Genomic DNA, 18,994 nt, shown 5'->3' with positions numbered 1-18,994 from the left:
TCCACCCACACAAATGATTTTTAATGCCTTTGGTCCCAAGAAAATGAAATAATATTTTGGCAAGTCAAGTGTACTACTTGAATCATCCATTAACTTAACGAGCTTACTTTAAAAAAAACTGTACCCAAAAAATGGTGTTGGTAGTTTGAGTTATAAGTGGATTTAATTTTTGTAATGATCAATTTGTAAATTAAGATCACGGGACATTTTATAAAATTAAGGGTGTAAGTGTAGCATAAGATAGTTTGCTTTGGAGAAATAATACACTCAATTATAGCAAAATACCACAAAAAGGATATGTATAAAGACAAAATAGCAAACATTAAAGATTGGATATAATTTTCTGAAATTGTTTATTTTAACTTGTATTTACATTTAAATACTTATGATCTTATTCCTAAGTTGTATACAGTGCTTATTTTTAGGAGTATTTTTGTGAATCGAATCACAATCATGCTACTTTGTGCACTATTTTGGACCTCTTTAATGAGAAGAACTATTTATTTTATGTACATGTAAGAACCAACTATTGCAATTTGCCTTTGGGTATGCCCCATAGGGAAGAGATGCGAAACTCCATTGTGGGATTCTATCCTAGTTATATTCTAGCTTGTCCCACACCTGTTGTAAAGTCTTTGACTCAACCACAATCATATATGTTAGGCCGTGCACATTCAAAATGGAAATTTTTGCAGTAAAAATACCTCAACTTTTATTCATTAACATTAGTCGAGTGTTAACAAATCTTAGAAAAGGATAAATTTAATATTGAGAACTGGTGGACTTAGTATTCCAATATATTTTTTCTCTTATTGTTTTTTTAAGGACACTAGTTAACATTTTAACTTCGTCATAAACTTTACTCATACTAAGGTTGAGGGCCATCCACTCTTGCTTTTATGGGAAAACATTTTAAGAGTATATATAAAGTACCCAAAAAAGATATTCCATGAACATGTATCAACAAAATATCCGAGAGTAAATATCAGACAATATCAACATTGAATACGAATCGGATACAAATATATGAAGGATACCGAAGTATTGATATTTCATAGCTGTCAGTAAATAAAACAGTCTACCAGGAGCCGCTATGAAAATGGTTAATAATAACTTCCACAAACCCAAATTTTCATTGCTTTTTTTGCAAAATGGGATTTGGACTTTCAAGTATACAATGTACTTACTGGTAAGAAGTTAAGGGAACATGTGTGCCCGTATATCAAATTGATCAATCACTAAAGGTCACTCTCATGAAAGTGGGTAAACTGAAGTACTAAACTACATAAAAGAGTTTTGGTTAAAAGTAGTAGCAAACAAGAAGAAAAGGGGGAGAGGGTAGAGATACATTTGTTCTGCACATCCAAAATCATCTTAGCCTCGTGAAGGGGAAGCATGTCGAAAACCCCACAACTGCACATATTAGAAATATACTGAATAAATCATAAATTATCATATCAAAATATTACATGAAGAACTTGTAGAACAATCCTTGAGGTATTAGAATTAAGCAATGGACATGAATGCATATAATATAATGAACTAAGGACAATTCTATCAACAGCCAAAAAAATAATGTTCAAGCCCAGATATGAGGTTGATATAATGAAAATTTGAACTTTTTTCTATTTCTTGGGTATCTAGATTGGGGGGAAAATTGTAGATATAAATTGGGAAAAATTAAAGCCCCTCATACAACTTGGAGATTATGAGTACATTGGTTCATTTCTTTGTTACTGAGAAGCTGATTCCAGTGCCATTTGTTTTCATAGTAGTTAGCCATTCACCCCAAAAAAATGATAATTATCAGAACACCAAATATTTGTGTAGCAATATATTGAACTCATGAATTTTGTAACATTCATCAAAAAGAGAAAACAATAAAAATCTTATGTGGGTTGTTCTTCATCTTTTCATGGGGGCGGGAACGAGGAAAAAGGGCAGAAACTGAATGCAGTGCAAAGGTTTACTTCATTTCATAAATGTCATGTATGTTATGTTATGTAAACTAATAGAACAAAGAAGACTTAGGGCAAGTTCCAGCTTGCCTATGTGAAGCAGTAGAAGTGACACAAATAATAAGTTAATAACTTAACTAGATAAAATATAAAAAATTAAGCATACGAAAAAAAATCGAAGAAAATAAGATGCAGCAGTAGTTAGAACATTACCTCAACATTCTTCAACTCAAACTCTGGACTGTGAGCCAGACATTTATTTCCAAATGTGTCGCAAGGTCCACTTGTTCCCGTTAACCTTTTCATCCAGAAGGATACATTCAAGAAGAGATAACACTAGTTGTACATCAACTAGAATAAAAAAAAGTACTTCAAGAAAACTACCCAGTATTATTGAAATACTTACAGATCTTCATCTAAGCATAAAGCATAATTACCACCACCACCAATAGCTATGAAGTCCCTCAAACACATGTAGTAGTACCGGTTGGCACCTGCACATAATATATATAATCAGCACATCACAAGTTCATGGAAACTAAAAGGAAAATGAAAAGAAAAGGACTCAACGATTTTTCATAAAAGGGCAGCCTGGTGCACAAAGTTCCTACCTAATGAGACATGACGAGGGTAGATATACACAACCTTACCCCAGAAGCAGAGAGGTTGTTTCCAGAATTCAAAATCGTGACCTCTTAGTCACTGAGAAGTAAGATTACCGTTATGCGAAGGCTCACCCTCTAGTTAGCAACTTCTCATGCTTAAAATAAAATATTAAGAACTCTTATCCTAAATGAAGATAATGTAGTTTTCCCTAATTTAGGATTGATTAAACTATTAATAAGTCCTATTAGTTAAAATTTCATCCCCCAATTGACCTAACCCTCCAACTGCCAAAGCCTCGGACACGAAGCATCCAACAACTCTACCAGCAGGAAGTGACCAATCAATATTTTCCTTTCCATTATATCTTTATGTTGGAATTGTCAGACCCTATAAGTACAATGATGAATGGTACTAAATCAAATTGAAAAGCTCATACGGAAATGCCTTTCTATTTTTTTAAAGAATCAATTCAAAAGTATACTATGATCATAACGGGGTGCATATCACAGTTCTACAATCAAGCTTTATTCCCATTAGATGGGGAAACTACATAGATAAAAAGATATCATAAATTCATAATGTTTTATTATATAAATTATATTTATTGACAAAATATTAATCTCTAAATATTTCCTAATTGTTTTGTCTATGGTTTTTCGGTCTTCCTCTGCCTCTAGAAATTAGATTAATCTACGTTTGATCTACTCTCCTTATTGGAGCTTCTATCAGCCTCCACACATTCTCAAACCACCTGAGGCAAAATTCTACCATTTTTTCTACAACAGAAGCTACCCCGACTTTCTCTCTAATGCATTCAATCCTAATCTTATCTTATCTAGTGTGTCCACTCAATCAGTACAACATACTCATTTCTACTATTTTGAGTTTATTCTTTGGTTGACATTTTACTGTCTAACATTGTAGGTCTTATAGCTAAGGAGTAAATCTTTCCCTTTAGCTTGAGTAACACCTTTCTATCATATGTAATACATGAATTACTCCTCTATTTCATCCACCCCGCTTGAATCCTATGGTTCACAACTCCCTCTATTTCTCAATCGTTTTATAAGATTGAACCAAGATACTTAAACTTTTTGGTCCAAACAATGTTGAAGATGACATGCAAGAGATGATCATGACTAGTCAATGATTAGAAATTTTTTGAGACTCACTGCTAGTTTTCATCTGTATTACACTTTAAAAAGAATATTCTTGTGGCGAGTTGGCATGCTTCCACATACAAATGCAGGTACTAAAAATATTGATAGCTGAAATACCTTAACTACAAAAAGATATTAGACCCTAAAAGTCATGTAACTCTTGCAGATATGAACTCATCCACTTAGTCATAAATTTGGACAACACATCAACTTATGACATTTTCCTTATTTTCAACACCTTCCTAAAAAATATGAATTCTCACAGTAAGTACCCTTACCAGTAGGTCGAAACAGAGTTGGCTGGCCATATATAGTTGTGAAGACAAAGGTTTGGTTTGTTCCCTATCACCACAGTAAAGAAAATGAAACCTAAGTCAAGACATAGAAGTGCCATAAAAAAGAAGCATTATCTGTGTAAAAAGAGAAAATTACATACTTGATATTTTCGCTTTGGTGTAGGTTTCAAAGGGCACTCTAACAGACCGCCAAACACAGCACCTTTCATATCACCAGCAATCTAAGTTTTGCAAAATACATAAGTCCATTGTCAACAAATTATACTGAGATAGCTAGATCCACAACCAGTAAAAACCATATGTACATCATTATAGGAGATATACGTATCCAGTTCTGAAAGGTTGACATACCAGCAAGCAAGGACAAGAAAGTTCAGCACTCTTGCGGATAAGTGTACGAAGTGATACTCCATCTTTCGATGTGCTGCCCTTAATTTAAAGAACAAATATTGAATCAATATTTCTATGCAATAGCTTAATAGTGTTGAATGCACTAACTAAAAAGCTAGAGAGCAAATTTACCTATAAAGTAAGACCCATTGGCGTCCTTTAACTATATTAGGGAGGCACGACTCGAAAAATTCATACAACTCAGGAGAAATAAAAGTAGAGTCATGTGAAAGATTGAGCACAGACTTCTTAGAAGTATTTGGAATTTGTTGTTCATTTGCTTCTTCAAAAACTTCAGAACTACTGCTGCTTTTTCTAGAGGTCAGATCTTCACTAATAATTTCATCTTTTAATAAATCCATGCTACATGGGGGACTACAATCGACATATTGATCCAATTTGTCATCATCCTGATTCTCCAACTTCTCATAATTATACTCAAAACAATCTGATTGAATTGGTTGAAGATCGTGTTCGTGCTTGTTTGTCTTGGATCCACCAATGCCAATTGAAGGGATAATGTAGGATAAATATGAAGACAGAGATTTATCGTCTTTAGAGGTGGGGTTAGCCTACACAAAAATAAAATCTTGTATAAAAGATTAATAATAAAAAAGAGGCAATTAAGGTGATTATTTTTCCACTTGGAATACGCAGAACTAATTAATTAGCAGAGTTTCATATGACACATAGCCTATATATGGTATTCTTTGAGCTTCATTCTTATTTGATTAGGTGTAAAACGAGATTAATCATATTGTTTATATTTTCTTCAATCTCTAACTGTGAGACAGAGGTGAGATAGCTGCATAAATTAAAGACACTGGTCATGTATGAAGAGAAAAGTATTAAAGATGCACTAAATTTCAATCTGAATTAAATCTAGGTTAAGGCAATCATACTCCAAATGAAGACACACACATGTAACATAAATTATCCCTAGTACAGCAATTTTAAGTATAACAACAACAACCGAGTCTTTATCCCACTAGGTAGGGTCGACTACATGGATAGAATGACGCCACCATGCTCTATCGTAATCATGTTCATTGACAAAACATTGATCTCTAAGTCTCTTTTTGCCTATAGTTTTTCTTAGTCTCCATCTTCCTTTAGGAATTGGACTACCGCCATTGGATTTACTCTCCTTACAGGGGCTTCTACCGGTCTCATCCATAGATGTTCAAACCACCTAAGGCACGATTCTACCATCTTTCTCCCTGATGCATTCATTTCTAATCCTATCTGTTCTAGTCCGTCCACTCATCCAACGTAACATTCTCATCTCTGCTACATGGAGTCTATGATGGAGAACAACAACAACGAAGGCAGCTAATAGTAGAACTCAACTAAAGAATGGAGTTTAATAGAGATACAGTAGTCAGATTTTGCTCTGCTCCTATATTCATTTTATACCCATAAGTATTTGATCCATCCCAACACAAATAAAATGTGTAAAGGGCTGAAAGGTGAAAACCAAAGTATATCCTCCTATGTATAATGTGTTCTACAGCACCAGAAGCCACTTAAATTTAAAGCAGTTAAAGCTATAAAATGGAGCTCACACAAATAACATTCACACTCTTCTTTTTGTTAACTGAAAACAGATATAACCAAACTAAATATACCACTGATGGGGGAATTATTACTAGTGTAAATTTGAAAAGTGATATCTTAAGACCAACTTATTGTGAAGGTAAAACAATGAGGGACACCCACTTGGTGAAATTCAATCAACATTAATATGTAATATTTACCTCCTAAGTCCTAGCTGCTAAACAAAACAAATAGCAAAACTATATTTTCTTTCTTTTTTTCCTAGCTTTATATGGTGCATTTGAGCATAAAACTTAAACCCATGATGATAATTAATGAAACCATTTACACCCCAGAATCAGATAATTGCACAAATCAGATCTAACTTCCAAGGAGAAGCTTATATAAAAGATAGAATAAGAGTTCCCATCACATCAAGCTCAATTTTTTTTATTGTTGCCATTATTATTAAGAAGATAATTACATAATTCTCTCATTTGTCGGTGCTGCACTGAATACCCGACCGCATGACATATAGGGGTTTCATAAAATTAATTTAAAAAGTGAGGAAACCAAGTACTAATTAACTATGATTAGGAATAAGATAAAGACAACAAAAAAATAAAGAAATAGAGATAAGAAAGAAAAACCTGGGATGAGTTGGAATTGGAATTTGGAAGGTAATGGGAAAGCTTGTCTTTGAAAGAATACATAATTGAGGTATGAATATGAATATGAATATGAATGTTAGACACGTGGTTTCACAATTACTCCAAAGACTCAGAAGAATGAAATCGAATTGGGGAAGAGGAATAGAAATCAAGGTATCTACACGTGATTCCCTCTAACTTAATCGAAGATTACAAGTGTTACGTTAATACGCTCCCCAACAAAATTAATATTCAAATATTAAAGCTTAAGATTGTTGAAATCTTAAATAGATTATTTTCTTAATATAAATATTCTTCTTTTATCTTTTCCAACCATTCTTTAATAATATTTTTAGAAGAAAAGAATATATGCATAGAAATGTGAGTATCATAGTTCGACACATATCATTTATCATTAATATTTAATTATTATTGTTTCTTCTAAAAAATAATTTAAATAAATGATATAATGAATATGTATAAATCTTTATATTAAAGTGTATAAATGTTACGATCATATTTCTATCATTTCCTGAAAGTAAAAAATAATGTTTGCATATTTAAAGATGAACCTCATATAAATCAAATAGAAATATGAATAATATAATAAAATTCTTAATATTATAGGCGAGTTGGGATATGTTCAGATTTTGATGGGTAATATCAGAAAAAATTAAGGTCCATGTTTTTATTATTTTAAATTAAATAAATTAAAAATATGTAATTTTATATATCCCTTATATTCCAATATTGGAAAGGAAACCATCATATTATGAGGGAAAAATTACGTTGACTACATTATCCCAGCTTTAGTGTAGCTTTTGAATTAATTACGGGTTTGTGGTATTTTTATGAAACTCGTGGATGGCATCCACGAGTTTGGCAAAGTCGTGGACCAGAGCCACGATTTCACTCGAAAGTCGTGGATACCATCCACAATTTCCATTTATTATTCTCTCTCCTCACTGAAATCATGGATAGGGTACACGACTTCTAGTGTCGTGTACCCGGTACACGAGATTGCATGAGTTATTTCGAATTGCACTCATTTACGAAACGTTTTAGTTGTTATTTTTTTTATTAATTTATAAAAATAATGTATTTGAATATGGTAATTTTAGTTAAATGATTATTTTAGTATTTTAGTATGGTAATTGAATATGTTAAATGATTAATTTAATAACAAATTTGGAATTGGAATAATTTGTAATTTAAAATTAATGTAATAACAAAAATGGAATTGGAAAAAGAAGAAAATTTCATAAATTTTTGTTTCAATTTCAAAAACATTTAATTAGCAGGAAAAAAATCCTAATGGCGTCTATGAGATTATGTTCCACATCCAGGTGCTTTTCTCCTCCGAGGTGGTTGGACTCTTAGTTGTTATTGTTGTTGTGATTGATTTTGTCTTCCACCTCTAACCAGTTGTGGCTGCTCCTCGTCTTCGTCTTCACTATCGTCATCATCTTCATCGTCATCGTTTGTTTGTGAAGGCATTGTCGGCTGATAATATTGTTGAGAGTTGAATGCCGAGAATGGAGTATTTGAAGTAGTGCCAAACATTGATGGCATTCCTTGAAATTGCGAAGATGAGGCTAAGTGAGAAAATGAGTAGTCACCCATTGCTCGTAACATTCAAACCCAAAGGGATGTTGTTGTTGTTGCTGAGGAGCACTGAGTGTATGCCTGCGGAAAAGTATCCGTCTGAGTTTGACTCTCATATTGTTGATATTCAGGTGCAAAAGGCATTTGGAAGTGTTGTGGAGGAGGAGCTTCAGAAATAGTTGAGGAGAAAGCGGTTGGAATTAGTTGAGCAAATGCTTCCATCATCTCATTGCAGTTTTGATAGACGTCATTCAATGACTGCAACGGATTTGGAAACACATTTGTAGGAGTGCACATATCCCGAATCATTTTGATAAAATTGTACTGAATAAATGGAAAAATTGAATTTGTTAGAATATGTGAAAAGAAAATAAAATAGAATAAAATAAAATAAAATAATATGTTATTACCGATCCGGCTGAATATGCTCCATCTGGAGATATGTATTTCCTCGTCCTTTGTAAGTACCATTGCATATACTGCGAGTAATGGTACAAAGGCTGGTTATCGGGAAAACCGTTGACCACATAGTTTTCCCGGTTATTCCAAACCTGAATCCACTGGTCATGCTTTTGAGGCCAGTTGTAGTCATTTTTCCCACGTAGATCCATCTTGTGTTGTTTCTCCAGATTAATTGGATCTTCTGGGATGGGTTGTTGTAGACCAAACTGTCTCATCACCCGATCAGCAGCATGCCACTCAACAAGTGCAAAGCATATGAGTGGTACACGTGCTCTGACTACATCAGGTATGGGGCCCACATAGGTAATGTTCCTATATGGGGTCCACAAAAACTAATATATAAACAAAGTTAGTAATTAATGAATACAAGAATAGTTAGAAATAATAGTAAATATATTAAAAATTAGAATTTACAGAAATTACCTGATCAATGCGCAAGGGCATTTCTTAGTTTTGCCTTAGTTTTGCCTTGAACTTTGTCCGACTTCGGTACTTCTAAAAGGGCATTTCTTCCTATTGTGTCCTTCACTCCTACACCACCCACATTTTTTAGTTTGTTGGGACTGAGAATCATCCATTTCATTGTGTATACGTGTAGTTTTTGGTCTTCCAGTACGGTTCCTACGCATAAGGGGATTAGGAATGAACGTTGGACCTAAGTAAGGAGGCCAATATTCTTCATTTGCAATGGGTTGAAACTCATGTCCATAAACCTTCTGTAAGTTCTCTAACCTATAAATCGGTGATATAAATTGGCCATAGTCTAAGTTCAATGATGCACAAGTAGCAATAACATGTGAACATGGCAATCTAAGTGATTGAAATTCCCCACAATCACACCAGTTGTTAAATCATTTCCAAATTACCACTTGTAATGCCAGTAACAGGAGCTCCATTTAATGGCAAACCAAGTTGGTATGCGACATCTTCAAGAGTTACTGTGCACTCGCCAACAAGTAGATGGAAGGTGTGAGTCTTCAGCCTCCTAATGCCGTAATTAGGTGGTTGTTGATTTCGATTGTACCGATATCGAGAATATGCCCAAATGTCGTGTTACAAATAACTTCTAACACGGGTGCAGAAGGTAAATTTTGCCAAAAATTGTACCTTGCTCGAAAAGTCATTTTCCACCATTCCAAATGTTGGTGGATACATGATTTTTTTTTGTAGGGTGAGAAGGGAGGGGTTAATTGGACCTGGACCAATATGTTCCATTTTTTGATAAGAATTTTTGGGAAATGAGATAAAGTAGGAATTTAGGAAGTAAGATTTCGGATGGCTTGGTGTGACAATGAAGGTGCTGGATGGTTCAATGTATAGGGTTGGAAGTCGTAGATGGGGTCCACGACTTCACCAAACTCGTCGATGGAGTCCACGAGTTCGTACCTGGCAATGGTACTTGTGCCCTAGCCACGCATGAGGTTCCCTGGCTAAACCTAGCCTGGGCCAAACTCGTGGGTGCAGTCCACGACTTCCATTGAAGTCGTGGCTGACATCCCCGACTCTCTTTAAATTTCGTACACAGAACTCGTGGATCACATCCACGAGTTTCATTAAACCCTAGTTATCTACACGAAAGTCGTGGATAACATCCACGACTTTCATTGAATATTTTGATTTTCCGTTTTTTTTGAATTCATATTTATTGATGTATTTATGTGTTGTGTTTTTTTTGAAATTTGAATTTGAATTTGGTACTTCCGAATTTGTTTGAATTTTGAAATTTGTTAGAATTTCCGAATATATATGTTTTTTGAATTTTGAATTTTCATATTTGAATTGATGTAATAAATTGACGTGTTAATGAATTTTAAAAATTGATGTGTTAAATTGATGTAATAAATTGATGTCTTAGTGAATTTTAAATTAAAAAGTGTATTTACAAATTGTACACAATTGTTTTAATACAATTTGAATTTGAAATTTGATGTGTTAATGGATTATATTTAGAAAGTGTATTTTAAATTGATGTAATAAATTGATGTGTTAATGAATTTTATTACACAAATTATAGATGTACACAATTGTATTAAAATTGTTGTAATTACACAATTGTGTTAATAAATTGATGTAATTAAAATTCCGAATATGTATGTACACAATTGTATTACACAAATTATAAAATTACAAAATTTATTACAAAATTACACAACATTGCACAAAATTACAAAATTACAAAATTACACAAAAGTGGAATATTACATCACTTAGTTTTGCCTTGAACTTTGTCCGACTTCGGTACTTCTGAAAGGGCATTTCTTCCTATTGTGTCCTTCACTCCTACACCACCCACATTTTTTAGTTTGTTGGGACTGAGAATCATCCATTTCATTGTGTATATGTGTAGTTTTTGGTCTTCTATTACGGTTCCTACGCATAAAGGGATTAGGAATGAACGTTGGACCTAAATAAGGAGGCCAATATTCTTCATTTGCAATGGGTTGAAACTCATGTCCATAAACCATCTGTAAGTTATCTAACCTATAAATTGGTGATATAAATTGGTTGTAGTCTAAGTTCAATGATGCACTATAGCAATAACATGTGAACGTGGCAATTTAAGTGATTGAAATTCCCCACAATCACGTCAATTGTCCATTAATCTAACTGTGTATACTCTTGAGTATCGACTACCACCGGTACTAGCAACTTCTAATTCCGATACTCCTGAATCCCGCAAAAAATTTTTTTACAATTTGACAGGTAGCTTTTCGGTTATTTTCATAAATCACCTTACTCAATTCTTCGCAGTAAACATGACCTGCCCTTATCATGTTAGTTGCTTCATTTCTATGGTGTACAAACCAGGAGTTTAGTCTATGATATGTTGCTCTAACAAGTGCAGTAATAGGCAAGGCCCTTGCTCCTTTCAGAACCGCATTTACACATTCAGCCAAATTCGTCGTCATATAGCCGTACCGTCTCTCCTCATCATATGATTGCGTCCATTTTTCTTTTGGGATTTTATCTAGCCGCCCTAGAGTTTTTTTTGACGTAATACAACAAGCATTCTCTCAAATCTTGGCCGCATCAATTCATAGCCTACAAGTACAAAAATATTCACAAAAATCCAATATACAAATAGTTTGACATAATTGACATTCATTTCAAAACTTACCCATTTCAATGACTTTTTCTTTCAAATCATTATCTCGGAACTCCTTGTTGAAATTGCTAGCAACATGGCGAATGCAATATACAGATTGACCATCACACCATTGCGGCATCTCAGTACGTAATGCACCCAATAAAATTGTACCCATATCTGATATTATGCAAATATTTGGTTGTGGGGTAACATATGTCCGAAGATTGTAGAAAAATCATTCTCATGCTTCTTTGGTCTCTCCTTCTACAATGGCAAATGCTACTGGAAATATACGTCTATTACCATATTGGGAACTAGCTATTAACAAAGTTCCAGTATATTTTCCAGTCAAAAACGTCCCATCAACTTGAAGGATTGGTTTGCAAAAACCGAATCCTTCAATGCACGGCTTGAAAGCCCAAAACACCCTATCAATAACTAAAGTATTATGTTCATCAAGGTTAGATGCTGAATATCTTACAATTGTACCTGGTGCATAATATTGAACAGCATTCAACCAACGAGGTAACTCCTTGTACGATCCCTCCCAATCACCATAAATTTGGGCCATTGCCATTTGTTTAGCAGTCCAAGCCCTCCTATATGTGACCGTATAANAATGCACGGCTTGAAAGCCCAAAAAACCCTATCAAGAATTAAAGTATTATGTTCATCATGGTTAGATGCTGAATATCTTACAATTGTACCTGGTGCATAATATTGAACAGCATTCAACCAACGAGGTAACTCCTTGTATGATCCCTCCCAATCACCATAAATTTGGGACATTGCTATTTGTTTAGCAATCCAAGCCCTCCTATATGTCATCGTATAACCAAAACGAGTTACCACTTTCTTGACTAATGCTTTAATTGGTATACCAGGATCTTCTGATACTAACTAAAACGAGTTACCACTTTCTTGAGAAATATTAGTGGATACACAAGTGTGTCTTCCACTAATTTTTCTAATCTCCCAAATATCACGCTTCAAACTTTTTGATGCTCGAAGTCTCCATTCACACCCAACACCATAATATTTACATTTTACAACATATCTATCTGGTCTAGACTCATCCACAACGTAATCAACAGAATTTTTGAATATGAAAATGTTTTACCGCATTTATTGTTGCCTCCTTTGATTCAAATTGCATACCAACAAATATGTCATTATCTATATCAGTACTTATGTGAGTACTTCTATATGGAAAATATTGTCCAGATTGATGATCAATGTTAACGAAAAAAGATGAAGGATTATGATATGTTACGCTAACTGGTTCATGTGTGGTAATCTGAACATCATCATCCTCGTCATCATAAAGCTCAATGTCCTCCTCGTCACTAAAATCACTAACAATATCTCTAATAATTGCCATCTACATATAACATAGAGTAAAATATAAACAAACATATTTACATTTAAACAAAGGTAACACATAAAATTATATATAAAATAAAAGATATAAAAAAATTTAAAGCATTTGAAGTTACCTTAAATATGCAGAGTTCTTCAATTCCAGTAGGCTACAATTTTTTCATACAGTTCTTCCTTCAGTGTGGTTTTACACCCGTGGTTGGGGAAATATATAGAACTTTGAAATCGTGGATCTAATACACGACTTTTAAGTCGTGTACATGGTCCACGACATTGCATGGAACTCGTGGACCCCATCCACGACATTGCCATGAAAGTCGTGTACGTGGTCCACGACTTACAGAGACCTGACACGTTGCAGGAAAATCGTGGATGTGGTCCACGACTTTCCAGTGAAATCGTGGCTCTGGTCCACGACTTTGCCAAACTCGTGGATCTGGTCCACGAGATCCACTAAAATCTACCTCAAACCCGTAATTAATTCAAAAGCTACACTAAAGCGACACTATCCCCGTAATTTACCTACATTCTAGTATAAGTGTGTATCATTTTAAAAAAAGTGCATATAATATATATTTAATATATTACATAAATTGAAATTAGAAGTTGAACATTATAATATTATTTTTCTCTACTTTAGTCTTATTAATAATTAATATTTTTGTCTTTTATCTTATTCATTATGTCTAAAATTAAAACGTTCACTATCGGAATGCGTATATTTTATATAATATAATTTTCTATATAGGTGGGTATTAATTTGTAATAATATTTATTTTTATTAACTATAAAATAAAAAGGTCCTAACATTATTTCTGTTAGACACATGTTATAATTGTTTTTATTTTTTTCCAGCCCATTAATTTTCCTTATCATTATCATGCATACCCATCTGCTCCATCATTTTTAAATTATGTACCCAGAGTCTCATATACTCATTACATCACTTTCTTTCTCATGCATTAAAATTCATTCATCCCTATTTTTTCTCTCATTTTATTCTCTTCTTATCTTCGACCAAATATCTTTAAAGTGCATTCTTTATTTATTTATTATTTATTTTGTATATTTGTTTTATTTGGTCATATTCATGTTAGTTCATATTTATTAGATTTTAATTTTTCATTATTATAATTAAAAAAATAAAATTCGAATTTCAGAAAACCCTTTCATCTTTTATAACTTTTAAATATTTATTTTTAATAAAAACAAGTCTTATACAATATCATCATTCATTTTCTAAAATTTTAAATATTTATTTTAAAAAATCACATAAATGTCACCATTCAATTTTCCTATTTTTATTTGAAAAATTAAATTCAAATTTTTCCTGTATTTCCCTTATGTGTTTGAACAAGTTTCAATCACGTGGATACACAGGTGATGTATCTATTCTTAACAATGTGAATATGTGAATGTATGACTGTAACACCGTGAATTTTCTGTGTATGTTTTATTAATTATTTATTTTAATAATGATTAATTTTAGAAATTAATCGGTATTAAATTAGACTAAACCATTTATGAGTGTTAGTCTTGTTTTGTGATTTCCTATTTTGTGGTAAAATTTCGTAATTTTCTGTGACGGAAAGTTTTTTAGCTGCATTCGGCCCAATAACGTGTTTTTGAGTTCCGTAACTCGGAAATGAATTTCGATTGCGCCATTGGCTTCGAAATATTATTTCGAGCCAAGATAGACATCAAGTTTGTTCAGAACGCATTTCTAAATATTTTTCAATCCGAATTTTGTGTTTCGAAGTTCTAAATGCAAACCAAAATCGGGAGATTTTTATTATTCGACCGGGTATTAGCCAAAAATACTCGAGAATGGTTTAATCAATAATGTGTCCTCGAAAATGTCACATCACTTTCAAACAAAAGTACATATTTTCTTACACAAAATCTCCTAAATCACTCAACAAATCCTTTCACTCCACCACCATTAGACACATCACCTATGCTAGTCTAAATCTACTTACTTTGCATTAAATTTTCTGATTTGATGAGGGTGAGGCTCTCCTATAAATACCTCACCCCATTTTCTCATTTTTACACTAAATTTCCTATACAAACTAAGGTAGTCTTTTATTTTCTCTTCTTCATCTTCTTCTCATACTTCATAGAAAGTTATGAGTTTTTATTATGTTGTTCATAAAGTAGAGTTTATAATTGTTCTTTAAGTATTATATGAAGGCATAACTAAAGGGGTGATAATAAAATTATATGAACCTTTATGTAGTTTTTAGCTTTTGTAAATCTTGAAATTTCTTCCTTGTTCTTAGATGGAAAAACTATATCTTTAGACAAAGTTAGATGAGTTATTTGTTTAGAAATATTATAAATTATTGTTAGTGTTTTGAATATATTTAAAGGTGATGATTTTAACATCAAAGGAACCTTTAATGTGTTTAGACAAAAGTTTATATTTTATTCTTGAAAGTTTATGATGTTGATGAGTTGTTGTTTAAAATGAAACAGAAAGTATCATATTTTAAAAGTGGTTTAACATATTTTACTCTTTGATTTCCAATTTAAAATAATGATTTGGGATAAAAGATGATTTATTAAAGTCTTGACTTCATAAACTTAAATTTTATGAAGTTTTGGATATTAAAGTAGTAGAAAATCTTACCTTAGAATTTATTTTCATGACTATGAAATTAACACTTACTAACCTTTGAGGTTTTTCCTAAAAAAATTAGGAGGTGTTAAGATGTTCATAAAAAATTATTGTATTTATTTTAGTTGACTTACTTTAAAGTGGTAAGAATAACTAAAACATGTTTAGTGTAAAATATTAAATTAAGAGTCATTCTTTTTCATGACTATGAAAATAACACTGACTAATCTTTGAGGTTTTTTCCTAAAAAATTAGGAGGTGTTAAGATGTTATGATAATTTGTTTTAGTATTATACTTGAAATAATGAGATTTACCTAAAAGTTTTGACTTTATAAACTTAAAGTGTTATGAAGTCTTAGATGGTAAAATGATTTTAAAATGTTGAATCTTAGTTAAGTGAACTTACTTTAAAATAGTAAGATTTACGTACTGATTTAAAAGTATTAATTTTGTTTAATTGACTAACTTTAAAAATGATAAGTCTAGCTTAATAATCTTATTTTAAAAGGTTAGTTTTAGTAAAAATGTTTTACTTACAAAAAATAAGATTTATGAACTATCGGAAAAATGTAATGAAATAGTAATACATGTCTAGAAAGGTTCAGTCTAAAGAAATTTCCTGGGAACTAGCCTGGTGTATATCCACGGATTACGACATAATTCTGGTATAAGTATTATTGAAAATCTTACTTTAAAAAGTTTTATTTCATTGTAAGACTTTCAATGATAAATGATGATTCAAGGATATTCAACATCGAATCGGATGGACGAAAACAATTAAATTCATTTTAAATCGCAGGTTTTATCTTCGCATAAAAAGTTATTTCGTAAGTATAATTATTATCGTCAGTTAACTAATTAATGGTATTTTGGCATAATGAAGAGTTCGAGAGGAGATCAATTCAAATAAGCTCACCTACAAACAGAGAACCTAGCAACCCGACACACTTAGGTGAGGGAGAATACATCGTGACATAGTGGTGTCCGAATATGACACCCGGATCTCCTAAACTATCTCAAAAGTTTGGAGTTATATTTGTGTATTAAGAAAACCCGTACTTAATCAAATATTTGTGTGCATGGATTTTGTACGGATTCTTTCTTAAGTTGTATGTTTAGGATAGCTAAAAATATCAAGTATTGTGGTAGTTATCCATGAAGGAACACCACTCGAGAAACTAAAATGCATTGCGATCGAAAATAATGGAGAGTTTCTATCCGGTAGTCCAAACTCCCTCACAAGTTTGGAGTTGCCTTGGGTATTAAGAAAGTTTGTACTTAATCAATTGCATATTTGTTTTGATTAAGTACAACAATATTTTTTATACCGATTTATGTTATTTTTATATATGCAAATATCATGTTTACTATTGAATTATAATGTTTGAATGATTATTATGGGAATGATATGTATGTGATAATTAATAAATTTAAGGTTTAAAAATATGTGATATAAATGAAAAATATTTTCCTTGAGAAAAATAATTAAAATGATAATCAAGCTCTTCTCGCTTGAGCAAGACAACTCTCGCTTGAGCAGAAGTGTCTAGAGAAAACGAATATTTTAGCTCGGGGCGGGACAGCTCTCGCTTGAGCTAAAATAGGCACCAAAAGAACTGATTGTTTTTTCGCTTAAGCGAGACAGCTCTCGCTTAAGCCACAAATGCCTTTAAAAATGGTTGTGCATTCGCTTGAGCGAGACAGCTTTCGCTCGAGCGAGATGGCTCCATACAGACATGACTTCTTTTTAAGTCGTCTGAATGATAACTCTCATATATACGAGAGCCTAATGGCATGTTTTCCATAAAGAAGTTATAAAGGTAAATAACTATATGAAATTATTGAAAGTAATAAAAGTAAGGAATTTCTTTGTTAAAGGCAATAGCCCTAGCTTGGGTGTGAAGTGTATTTACCCTTGGGAAAGACCGTGAATCAGATAATTGAACCCGGTTCCTGAAATCGACAAACATATACAAGTACCTTTGTTCTTGTGCCTATTTAGGGCAAGGTTTCCGACTGTGATGTCGTGATTAGGGCGATGCCCAAAAAAAGGATTACATGATACCACGCAGCGAGGTCGTCTGACCGTAAGAGGCTTTGTCATGTGGCCGTCCAGGGTGATTCAGCGATGGTTCATAGTGGTAGGGATGTTATTCCTCTATTTACGTGTTGACGTAAGATCAGATCTCACAAGAAGCATTCCTCTGGGAGATGTCTTAGGTTGGGCCTATCATATAAAATAATGATTAAAAAATTTAATTGGCTAACCTCGGTTAGTGTGCATGCTCATTAAGGATAATGAAATAGTGGAGAGGAAATTTATGGGAGACAAACGAGACCCGAGATGTTGAAAGGGACGATGATGGCGGTGGTTCGTTAGCAAAGTCTTGAGGGTGAGTCTAGGTGAGACGAGTTGTATTCCTGGATGAAGTATTCTGTTAGATCGGACAGTTCTCACAGTGCAAACTAAACGATCTCTGACAATCCCTCTTTACAATCAGGATCAATGAGAGGGATGCCCATAAAGTGTTTGATACGACACCGTCCTGAAATGGACAGTTCCGTTGGAACAGATCGATCATATATGCTTGCGAGAAATAATTTTAGTGCGTTCAAATCGGCTTGTTATGGGACCTATACTCTTGGTTATTTCCGAATAGCATATTGGGAGGATATTGGTGAAAGGATGGATGAAACAAGCATAACATGCCTTATGTGATTGCTCTACCTCTAAATTATGTCAACCCTCTATATGTGATACTTGTAAAAATTTAATTGCTGAAAATTCTGTTTTGAAACAAAAACTTTCTAAGCTCACATATAGTCAAGAAAACCTTAACACATTGCTTGCTAATACAAGAAAACCTTAACACATTGCTTGCTAAGAAAAGACCATATAGAAATTCAGTAGTTCATATGCATAAGAAGTCAAATAATAACATGCCTACTTGTTTCTATTGTGGTACACATGGTCACACATGCACTACATGCTTTATTAGAAAATTTGGTGTTCCAAGTGGTAAATATGTTTGGGTAAATAAGGGGCAAAATCTCTTGGTTACTAACAAGAAGGGACCCAAAATAACTTGGGTACCCGAAAAAGACAAGTAAATTGTGTTTGCAGGTGTGCCAAAGAACATTTGAGCATCAAGGGATAAATCAACAAAAGATGTTCTAGGCACAAGGTTGGTGAGTAGATCAAGGTCATTAAGAAGAAAAGTTATTGAGAAAAGTTGTAAAAT

At 33.0% G+C, this 18,994-nt stretch overlaps 2 protein-coding genes across 2 annotated transcripts; both read right to left on the bottom strand.

Annotated features, from left to right (window-relative positions):
- On the bottom strand, positions 1,136-6,818 carry LOC109346145 (oxidation resistance protein 1-like). Its single transcript, XM_019585548.1, has 8 exons — positions 6,597-6,818; positions 4,543-4,982; positions 4,372-4,444; positions 4,161-4,241; positions 4,003-4,066; positions 2,365-2,452; positions 2,172-2,256; positions 1,136-1,413 (listed from the first exon to the last, which is right to left on the bottom strand). The coding sequence occupies exons 1-8, from the start codon at positions 6,657-6,659 to the stop codon at positions 1,375-1,377; spliced, it is 933 nt and encodes a 310-aa protein (XP_019441093.1). The 5' UTR covers positions 6,660-6,818; the 3' UTR covers positions 1,136-1,374.
- On the bottom strand, positions 11,993-12,579 carry LOC109344699. The gene is made up of 2 exons (XM_019583451.1): positions 12,525-12,579; positions 11,993-12,240 (listed from the first exon to the last, which is right to left on the bottom strand). The coding sequence occupies exons 1-2, from the start codon at positions 12,577-12,579 to the stop codon at positions 11,993-11,995; spliced, it is 303 nt and encodes a 100-aa protein (XP_019438996.1).

This window comes from Lupinus angustifolius, chromosome LG04, assembly GCF_001865875.1.
Source record: "Lupinus angustifolius cultivar Tanjil chromosome LG04, LupAngTanjil_v1.0, whole genome shotgun sequence".
NCBI classification, from domain to species: domain Eukaryota; kingdom Viridiplantae; phylum Streptophyta; class Magnoliopsida; order Fabales; family Fabaceae; genus Lupinus; species Lupinus angustifolius.
This window is presented reverse-complemented; position numbering and strand designations above follow the sequence as displayed.